The sequence below is a fragment of the Lucilia sericata genome, unplaced genomic scaffold (assembly GCF_015586225.1).
Source record: "Lucilia sericata isolate MDLA Ls3-8-SP2 unplaced genomic scaffold, ASM1558622v1 Contig000197F_arrow, whole genome shotgun sequence".
NCBI classification, from domain to species: Eukaryota; Metazoa; Arthropoda; class Insecta; order Diptera; family Calliphoridae; genus Lucilia; species Lucilia sericata.
In genome coordinates, this window is record NW_023994225.1 from 336,181 (window position 1) to 347,500 (window position 11,320).

Below are 11,320 nucleotides of genomic sequence, written 5' to 3' on the forward strand. Positions count from 1 at the left end.
TTCCGATTTATTTAAGCAATTTTTTGACGAAAAACTATTTTTTTACAAGAGGCTTTATATGGGGGATAGCAGCAAATGTGGACCGATCTCGATAAAATGGATGGTTGGATAGATTTGTATTTATATAATATTTGTCTGTGCTAAATTTCATTGCAATAACAGTGTTAATAAATGAATTGCGGATGTTCAAGTCACTTTCTGAAGGGGGCTAGGGTTAAATGAAGTCCGATCATTTCGAAATTCGACAAGGTCATCAAGGCTTGTATAGCTGTGCGAACTTTCATCGAGATACATTTATATTATACATATTTATGAGCTCAAAAGCCCCTTTCGGGGGTTCAGTTGGTTGGGGGCTAGGTAAAATAATGTACCGATTTTAACCATTTTCAATAGGCTTCGTCCTTCAAACGTGTATTTCATCAATTTATCTTGAAAATTGCTACCTGTACTTTGACAGACCTTTCGGGGGTTCAGTTGTATGGGGGCTTGGTAAAGTAATCGACCGATTTTAACCATTTTCAATAGGCTTCGTCCTCCAAACGTGTATTTCAAATTTCATCAATTTATCTTGAAAATTGCTACCTATACTTTGACGGACATCGTTCAATCGACTCAGAAAGTGATTATGAGTCGATCGGTATACTTAAAGGTGGGTATAGTACTATTATTTTAATGCGTTACAAACATCAGCACAAACGCATAATACCCTTCACACTATAGTGGTGCAGGGTATAAATAGCAAAAATAAAACAAAGTACTTCCAAAAGAATAACATTTATCATCACTTCAAAAGTAGAACTAAGAGAATTTTTTCACCTTTTGTAGAAGTGGAGTTTAATGACTTCCGAAGAAGCCTATTTCCCCATATTATTTACAGTGACTGCCATTAATATTCGGTTTTTACATTTCCGTTTTATTGTACATATTAAGAGCTTTTTATACATACCAAATTTTTTATATACATCGATTCGGTTTTTTCTTCTTACGAAAAAATTAAACGTAACCGTTCAAAAATTGTGTGAATAATGGACGAATCATTTTAGAAATAAGAATGGAACGTACCGACTAAAATTTGTGAATGAAAGTCTCAAAAAAGATTTAATCTGGTGGGATGACGTTATATTTATTATATTTGAAGTGTCGGAAGAACAATGGTGTGGCGGAAACCAAATAAAGAGCTGAATGGAAAAAACGTTACTCCCATAGTAAAACTCCGAGGAGGACATGTGATGGTGATATTATCAAATGGAGTCGGAAACCAAGCTTTTATCGACATTAACATGAACAAAGATTTGTATTTCACTATTTTGAGGGATAATTTAAAGCAATCAGCAGAAAAAACGGAAATTGAATGAACATTTAAAATATACCAAGTTAACGACCCACAGTGGGGCAGAATGGAAATTTTTTGGAAATAAATCTGGCATTTCTAAACGGCTGATCCGATCGGGATAAAATTTGGCGTGAGCGTAGCCAAGGAGTATTCGAGTTTAAGTTTTGAAGATGAACCCTGCAGATGTGGCGGCTCAAAGTAGGGTACCTACGACATGTAAAATTTTTAAACTCGTGCCATTTTTTTGTTTTTCACCCAAATACAAAGATTTTTATATTTTGTGAAAGCGCTCGACGAGATCTTGAAAAAACATGCTTGGACATACTACTTATCTCTTATAATATCCGAGTTATAGGCATTTAAAAATTTAGTGATACAAAATTTACCATACCTTGGTCCGCCTTTTTTTGAATCTTTGTATTTGGGTGAAAAACAAAAAAATGGCACGAGTTTAAAAATTTTACATGTCGTAGGTACCCTACTTTGAGCCGCCACAGCGCCGTCCCTGGGGCATCTGCAGGGTTCATCTTCAAAACTTAAACTCGAATACTCCTTGGCTACGCTCACGCCAAATTTTATCCCGATCGGATCAGCCGTTTAGAAATGCCAGATTTATTTCCAAAAAATTTCCATTCTGCCCCACTGTGCGACCCTAAACATCAAAAGCATCTTGTCCTTGAATTGTTGCTTGCTTGCCCAATCTTTCAACTTTAATTCCATAGAATATTTTTGAAAGCATTTAGATTGGAAAAGTCCTACTTCCTTCTTCTAAAAATGAGCCCCAAAAAAGATTGCAAGAAGAATGGGATAAAATCAGGGTAGATTATTTGAAGTTGTAAAAAATAATGGCCAGCCCAACAGATAAAAGTTTTATTTTTAAAATCATATTTTAAGAAATTATGTAACAAGTTAGAAAAAACCGAATATTAATGAAGCATTAATTTTTGCTAAGTTATATTTTTCTGCTATTTTATTTGTTTTTATCATTAATTTTTATCTCAAGAATAATGTATTTTGAACTGTTTTTCGTTTTCATTTAATTACAAAAAAATATATACATATTTTTCTTAAAATTCCTGCTTAAATTGCAATATTAATATATCGCAATAAAAAACCAAATATTAATGACAGTCACTGTAAGTCAAATTAGTTGTATTCTATAATGCTACAATTTTACTTCCAAATAACTTCCACAAAAGAACATAAAAATTACTTCTTGAGAATAAATTTGGAAGTAGTGAATTTGGAATCAAATAAAAAGGGCATCCCTCCTATGACAAGCCTGCGTTAAAATAATCACTTCTTCAGGTCTTTTTCAGTACATCCATTGAATAAATTCTTCTTTTTCGCTTCACTGGAAGTTCTTTTTTTGCTGGGTGGGAGCTATGACCAATAATGGACCGATCCGAAAAAAAATTTGGTAGAATGATTTGTATGTACACAAAACATATTCAGCTCGAATTTTATATCAATAGCTTTATTTATCAATGAAATATGTGCGTTTAGGTGACTTTCGGAAGTGGACCTTATATGGGAGCTATGACCGACTGAGATCTACGTTGGTAGTATGATTTCTGTTCATATTATATTTGCATGTACAAAATTTTGTGTTGATACCCCGCAAAAAATAATTGATGTCATACTTTACAAACGACATCTTAATCACAGCTAAAAATGCGATTGCATATTTTTCGCTTCTATAAACCAAATATTTCCTTACAAATAAAAACCGAGTTAAAAGTGAGGAAAGAGATGTTGAAAAGTCACTACAAATAACGTATTTGAAGTACATCAAATTTTGATGAAAAACCAATGAAATTTACATAAGCGTGTCATTGAAAGAATGTGGTTATTTTTGACATCCAAATATCGGATTTTTACTGCATCTATGAATAAGATTAGATGTAGTTCAAAGTTGTCAAAAATGAACAACATCCTTCCAATGACACGCTAATGTCAAATTCATAGGTTTTTCACCAAAATTGGAAGTACTTCAAGTATGTTATTTGTGGTGAAAATTCTACTTCTTTTTCCTCACTTTTTTTGCGGGGCACTTAAGAATTGGGAAAAAACTTATTTTTTTCGGCGTAGTTTGTAGTAGTTTTACTCATACCTTTTTACATCGTGAACCGATTTTGCTAATTTTCAATACCAAACTGTAACGGAAAATAAAGAATGTTTTGGGTGAATTTCAGATGAATATTTCATGGTGTTACACACGGAAAGACAAAGTTATATATACCCTCTATCACCACTCTATTGATCTGTTATGAATATAATATCATTATTTTTGCAATAATTTACGCGTTGCTATTCGTCATTTTAATTAAATTTTAAATTAAGCTATATAAAATTGTGTGACAAAAAATAGAGACAGTTTGCAAAAATATAAAAATTTGTAAACAATTTTCAAATTGAAATCGGTACAAATAGTATGTTTAAGGCTTATTATTACAATCCTAATATAATCTCTTTAAAAACTTTAATTTTGAGTCCAAAAAGAGGCAGAAGCAAAACTTGCAGGCGAGGCCGCACAAAAATTATAAAAATACGCCATGTTCAAGGTAAGGGCTATAGGCAAATTATTGAAATAATTTTTTGGTCTAAGAAAATAGTATAAAATGTAGAAATACATAAGTAACAAGTAAGTGTGCTATATTCGGCACAGCCAAAAATACGAAACTGAATGCACCAAGAAACAAAAACAATATACACAAGGCATTGAAACACACAGATATCCAAACATATGAAACAAAATACTCAATGAATAAGCAGTGTTGTTGCGTATATCAAAGCATGAAAAAAATTGTCTTTTTTAAGAAATTTTCAGAGGTTGTCTCGGATTTTTGCTCATATCTCCGGCATTTATGGACCGATTTTGTTGATTTTAAATAGCGATCTTCTTGAAAGCATGTCTAACAGAATTATTGAAGATTTGGATCTGGCCGATATCTGGCGTCCTCTAAAAACTGAAACTGATTTCAACAAACACACAGACAGGCAGACGGACAGACAGACAGACGGACATAGCTCAATAAACTCCGCTACCTATAATGATCCAGAATATATATACTTTATGGGAAAATTATATTATAGAAATTACAAACGGAATGACAAACTTATATGTATATACCTACCCTTCTCACGAAGGTGAAGGGTATAAAAACCAGAAAATATCAAAGAAAAAAATAAGAAATAAGACCTTTTTGGAGCAAGAAAAATGGAGACATGTAAAAAAATTGCGCTTTTGAGGACATAATAGTGGGAATCTTCTTAAAAGTACTATTTCTCATTCAGCATAGCATCATTAATTATAATTATGGAATATTTACAGTCCTATCTTCCCTCAATTCCCTCATTGAGGACAAAATCCAGTGTTGGAACATCTACGTACAGCTATACGGATCATATCAGAATTAAATAAATAGACTTTTTTACATTTGACCACAAAATATTTCGATTCCTGCTCAAGGGAGATTTCAAATAATTTTGAGAAATTTTATTTTTTTCAGGATCTTTAAAGTACCATACATACAAGTACTTTTCTACTAATTTTATCCTTTAAATTATTTTTATATATGAGAGATCTTACTGTTAAGCTGGCAGCATCTAAGTTATATTCCCTTTTAAGTTTACATGGAGCATTTTCATTTTTCATTTTTTCTCGATATTTTTGGCTTAAACTTATATTTTACAGCATATTCTATTACTTTCTTGGAGGACCAAATTATTTCAAGGGAATTTCCGTTTTTATGTAGCTCGCGTTTTTTAACGGTTTAGAGCCGTCACAGAAACTAGAAACAGAGTGAAATGGCAGACACGGGCATTACTATGTTATCAGATTATTTTTAGACCGTTTGTTTCAAATTAATAACTGGCATACTTTGTCTAAAAAATTATAGCAAATTTATTTTATAACATGTTTTTAGTATATTTTTGGCCACTGAAGTTTAATAGATTATTACAACAATAACAATGAATTTAGTTAAATTGTTTGATTTAATATTTATTCTGAGCACTTTCCTCTACTCAATAATGCAAAAAGAAATAAACCAGAGTTGACCTTTTTTTAATACAGCCTTAAAAATTAAGTGTTCCCAAATTGGCACAGCGACCGTAAATGGGTTAAAAATGGGGAAAGAGTACTAGCTGCAACGGCTATCGACTCTGAATTTTCGAAAATAACTATAAATTAGATTACAATTTATTGATTAGTTTTGTTCTTAGAAGAAATTTGTGGAGTAATTCGATATTGTACTCAGATAAATTTTTTAGGCAAATGGTGGGTTGCATGGATCCAAAAATGTTTGTTCTTGTATTCTGTAAAGATGGACACTCATCAAGTATGTGTGTAATGTTGAGTTGGATATTGCATGTGGAACAAATTGGTGGTGACGATTTATCCAGAAGATGTTTATGTGTTAATTTGGTATGACCAATTCTCATTCGAGAAATTAGATTTGTAATATTTCTTGGGTAAGATTTTGGATATTTTGCTTGGACACCCAAAGGATTAATGATTTTGTACGGATGTTGATAATTTGACCAATTACAACTTATATAATTATCATAATATAAGATTCAAAATATTGCGAGGTTCACAGGTATAAAAAGTATATAGTGGTCTATTTTTAGCTTCAGCTGCAGTTATATCAGCAAATTCATTGCCCGGAATACCGACGTGTGAAGGAATCCATAAGAAATTGATTTTGTTGGGGTTTTTAATGCAGATGTTTCTTATTTTGGTAATCAGGGGAGAATCATATAGTGTATTTTTTATGGCCATTAGAGAAGAAAGACTGTCAGAACAAATAACGGATTTTGACGGATAATGGGAAGCATACTCAACTGCCATGTATATGGCATATGCTTCAGCTGTAAAGTTGGAGCAGTGATTATCGACAAAGCCACTGTATATACACAAACCATCGTTCTGAACAACTGCAAATGTTGTAAAGTGGGATGATTTTGAACCATCGGTGAATATTAGTTTACAGCCGTGTTGTTGGAGATTATATTTAATGTCGTTAAAGACTTGTTTATAAATCGTTGGTGAAGTAGAGGATTTCGGTAGTGATTTGATTGATTCAATAAAGATTGTGTTATCTAACAGCCAGGGTGGTTCGGAGGGGGTTCCAAGATAACATGGGCGACATGTTAAACCTATGATCTTTGAATAATCAAGGCATTTAATCAACGTGGATTTATATTTTGGTGTTCTTGTGCGGTTAAGTGTTTTAGTTAACTATACAACAATTTGTCTTTAGCCCTTTCTCAGATAATGGAGTGTTTTTATCGTTTTTCTGCTGTATCGCCTGCAATGTTTGCCTCTGCTGTCCCTTTTTATACCCTTCACCTTCGTGAGAAGGGTATATATAAGTTTGTCATTCCGTTTGTAATTTCCAAAATATAATTTTCCGACCCCATAAAGTATATATATTCTGAATCCTTATAGATAGCGGAGTCGATTAAGCCATGTCCGTCTGTCTGTCTGTTGAAATCAGTTTTCTGAAGACCCCAGATATCTTCGGGATCCAAATCTTCAATAATTCTATCAGACATGCTTTCGAGAAGTTTCCTATTTAAAATCAGCAAAATCCGTTCATAAACAACGGAGATATAAGCAATAATCCGAGAAAACCTCTGAAAATTTCATAAAAAATAAACAACAACACTGCTTATTCATTGCCTTTGTATTTTGTTTTTGTTTTTTTCAGTATTTCGTTTCGTATGTTTGGATGGCTGTGTGTTTCATTGCCTTGTGTATATTGTTTTTGTTTCTTGGTACATTCAATTTCGTATGTTTGGATGGCTGTGTGTTTCATTGCCTTGTGTATATTGTTTTTGTTTTCTTGGTGTATTGAATTTCTTATGTTTGGATGCGGCTTCATTGCGTTGTGTATTTTGTTTTTGTTTTTTTCTGTATTTCGTTTCGTATGTTTTGCTATTGCTATAATAATGATATAGTCGGGAAAATGAATTTTTAAATACACTATGGTGAAGGGTATATAAGATTCGACACAGCCGAATATAGCACTCTTACTTGTTGTACTTAAAATCATAATATTTTAATGAGATTCTTTAAGAATTATAATAAAAAGCCTTAAATTTACTACTATTTAGATCGATTTCAGTTTGAAAATTGTCTACAAATTGTTAAATTTTTATATTTTTGCAAACTGGCTCTATTTTTTGTCACACCATTTTATATAGCTTAATTTAAAATTTCATTAAAATTACGAATAGCGACGCGTAAATTATTGCAAAAATAATGGTATTATATTCATAGTTAGTTAGTTAGTTTGGAAGGAGGATGTATATACATACATCAAAGCCGAAGAAGTAAACCTAGGCCTCTATCGGGCCTGTTGTGCACTCCTTAACCTCAGGTGGGAATCGAACCCACCACCTCCGGTCTACCAGACTAGAACACTAACCACTAACCTACCGGAGGCCACATTATATTCATAACAGATCAATACAAAATTTCAGTTAGTTTTTCCAACTGAATTCTTCATTGGACAGATTTTAAGTGAAGAGAAACTTTGAAAGAAGGGGTGGCTCTATTTTTTTGGAACATGTAGTAGAACATAGTGCTTTTCGTATTTTTTTATTCAAATGTGAATATTGTTGCAAAAAAGGGTGCTCACGTCAATTAGAGTAAGATTTTCGCAAGTGTATACCTTAATTATATAATATTGCTATCGATTTTTTTAATTTTAAATATTTTGAAACATGATGTTCAATTTTTTAATATGTATATTAAAAATTATTTGTTTTTTTAGGAATCAATGGTACTTCGACATCACAATGAAGCTGAGAGTTTACATGCTGTACAGTTAATGGATTGGGAAACTGCATTAAAGAAATATGAGCTTTGTGATCTAAATTCACAAATAATTGTAGAAACGGATCATGTACCAATAGTATATGTTAGCGACGACTTTGATTTATTACCTGCTTAGGATACCAGAAAGAATTTAAATTAATATTATGGCTAACAACTTAATAAATTATAAAAAGGTCCCATTATTACCACTGGGCAATAACTATGTTATAACTTGTTTCTAGTTATTATAATTTTACTTTAAAGATTATCGATAAAACGATAAAACGATAATAATAATATAATATAATATATATATATATATATATATATATATATATATATATATATATATATATATATATATATATATATATATATATATATATATATATATATATATGAATAAATTACTATTTCAGGCTCGATATATAAATCAGTTTACTGCTGGCAGTGGAAAAAATCTATTCATATTCTGGTGTCTGTGAATATAGACATATATTTTTTAAAAAATAGGCTGCGGTAAGCCATTGACTGAAGATTAAAATGGCAAAATTTTTGCGTTTTTGGAAACTGTGCCTGTGTTCTGTAACTTTCGAATCGGCAAAAAAATTCGAAAAATTTATAATCGTCTTGTTTAAAACAGAGTGAACATACGTAATTCAAATAAATTTTCGTTAATTGTAATATGTTTAGTTTAAAAATTATTTGAATCACGCAACTAAAAAGTGGAAGACTCTAATATTCCAATGTTTTATTCTCGACTCGAAAGTTACAGAACACGGGCACTGTCCAAAATCACAGGAATTTGGCAAAAAATTGGGCAAATTTAGAATGAATATTAAGAAAACATTAATAAACGTACATATGGAGTCATAACAAAAGAAGACAGGAGAGATTTCATAAAATCTGGCTCCAAGTCAAGTGATTCTGCAGCAAAAATTTAATAAAAAGTGGTTGTTACAGCAAGCCTAGCTGCAGTAAAACGTATTGTAAGAAGGGCCAAGGCTTTAACAATATTAAAAAATTAATAAAACCTTTCCAATTGCCACTCGTAATGAAAACCCCTCTTCAGTTTGCACATGAACACATAGTTATAAAAAGCAATATCAACATCTTGTTTTTTTCGGATGAAAAAAAGTTTAATTTAGAAGGTCCAGATCGATATAATAATTATTTTTATGATTTTTGAAATTAAGAGCTCTACCTGAGTTGTCTGCATAGCTGTGGAGGATGTTGGATGTATTGGGGGCAATTTCGTATTATGAGACATGTGAGCTTCAATTTCTTTCATCTAGTAGGAATTGTAATAATTGTAATGCCATACTGGAAACAGCTTTTTCACATTTTCGGATATCTTTGAACCCTTGCCGTGGATATTTCAAAAATATAATGCCCCGATCCATACCGCCAGGGCTGTAAATGTATGGATTCGATGCCAGAATGTAAAAATTTTGGAATAGCCTCCGTAATCATCTCACCTATTTATTATTGAAAATGTTTCGGCTATAGGTCGGGTAGACAGTATAACACAAAAGAAGCCTAAATTGAAGGAACTAAAAAGGCTTGGACCGAAATTCCCTTGTCATTACTTAAGAATCTTAATAACTCTTTATCTCAAGTAACGGCGGATATGTTTCTTACTCAATATTTTCTAAAACCTTGTAAAAATATTTATAGAAATAAAAAAGTTTACTGAAAAATGCATTTTGTTGTTGTTTTTGTAAATTAAAGATGATGAACCTAAATAAGCCAAAAAAAAAAAAATTGTCCAAAAACGTAGTGTTTTAGAAAAAAAAACTTTTAAAAATCGGTTATTAAGTATTGCACTAATGTTTGTCTATCTAGTGATACATAAGACATTATGCTATTAATTAAAATTTTAATATAACCAATTAGTCCATTATTTTTTGCAAAAAATTAATTTGAATGTAAACAAAATAGTAAACCTGTTTAAGTGAGCGGGAGTGTATATATATATATATATATATATATATATATATATATATATATATATATATATATATATATATATATATATATATATATATATATATATATATATATATATATATATATGAATAAATTACTATTTCAGGCTCGATATATAAATCAGTTTACTGCTGGCAGTGGAAAAAATCTATTCATATTCTGGTGTCTGTGAATATAGACATATATTTTTTAAAAAATAGGCTGCGGTAAGCCATTGACTGAAGATTAAAATGGCAAAATTTTTGCGTTTTTGGAAACTGTGCCTGTGTTCTGTAACTTTCGAATCGGCAAAAAAATTCGAAAAATTTATAATCGTCTTGTTTAAAACAGAGTGAACATACGTAATTCAAATAAATTTTCGTTAATTGTAATATGTTTAGTTTAAAAATTATTTGAATCACGCAACTAAAAAGTGGAAGACTCTAATATTCCAATGTTTTATTCTCGACTCGAAAGTTACAGAACACGGGCACTGTCCAAAATCACAGGAATTTGGCAAAAAATTGGGCAAATTTAGAATGAATATTAAGAAAACATTAATAAACGTACATATGGAGTCATAACAAAAGAAGACAGGAGAGATTTCATAAAATCTGGCTCCAAGTCAAGTGATTCTGCAGCAAAAATTTAATAAAAAGTGGTTGTTACAGCAAGCCTAGCTGCAGTAAAACGTATTGTAAGAAGGGCCAAGGCTTTAACAATATTAAAAAATTAATAAAACCTTTCCAATTGCCACTCGTAATGAAAACCCCTCTTCAGTTTGCACATGAACACATAGTTATAAAAAGCAATATCAACATCTTGTTTTTTTCGGATGAAAAAAAGTTTAATTTAGAAGGTCCAGATCGATATAATAATTATTTTTATGATTTTTGAAATTAAGAGCTCTACCTGAGTTGTCTGCATAGCTGTGGAGGATGTTGGATGTATTGGGGGCAATTTCGTATTATGAGACATGTGAGCTTCAATTTCTTTCATCTAGTAGGAATTGTAATAATTGTAATGCCATACTGGAAACAGCTTTTTCACATTTTCGGATATCTTTGAACCCTTGCCGTGGATATTTCAAAAATATAATGCCCCGATCCATACCGCCAGGGCTGTAAATGTATGGATTCGATGCCAGAATGTAAAAATTTTGGAATAGCCTCCGTAATCATCTCACCTAT

The 11,320-nt window shown here is 31.4% G+C and overlaps 1 protein-coding gene across 1 annotated transcript in view; it reads left to right on the forward strand.

Moving 5' to 3' along the window:
* LOC119601888 (putative uncharacterized protein DDB_G0282133) overlaps positions 1 to 8,390 on the forward strand; it is a 106,448-nt gene extending 98,058 nt beyond the window's left edge. Inside the window, exon 3 of the mRNA XM_037953125.1 lies at positions 8,119 to 8,390. Within this exon, the coding sequence (XP_037809053.1) occupies positions 8,119 to 8,298 (180 nt within the window). The 3' untranslated portion in view covers positions 8,299 to 8,390. The remainder of the gene's footprint in view (positions 1 to 8,118) is intronic.
* Positions 8,391 to 11,320: the final 2,930 nt, after the last annotated feature.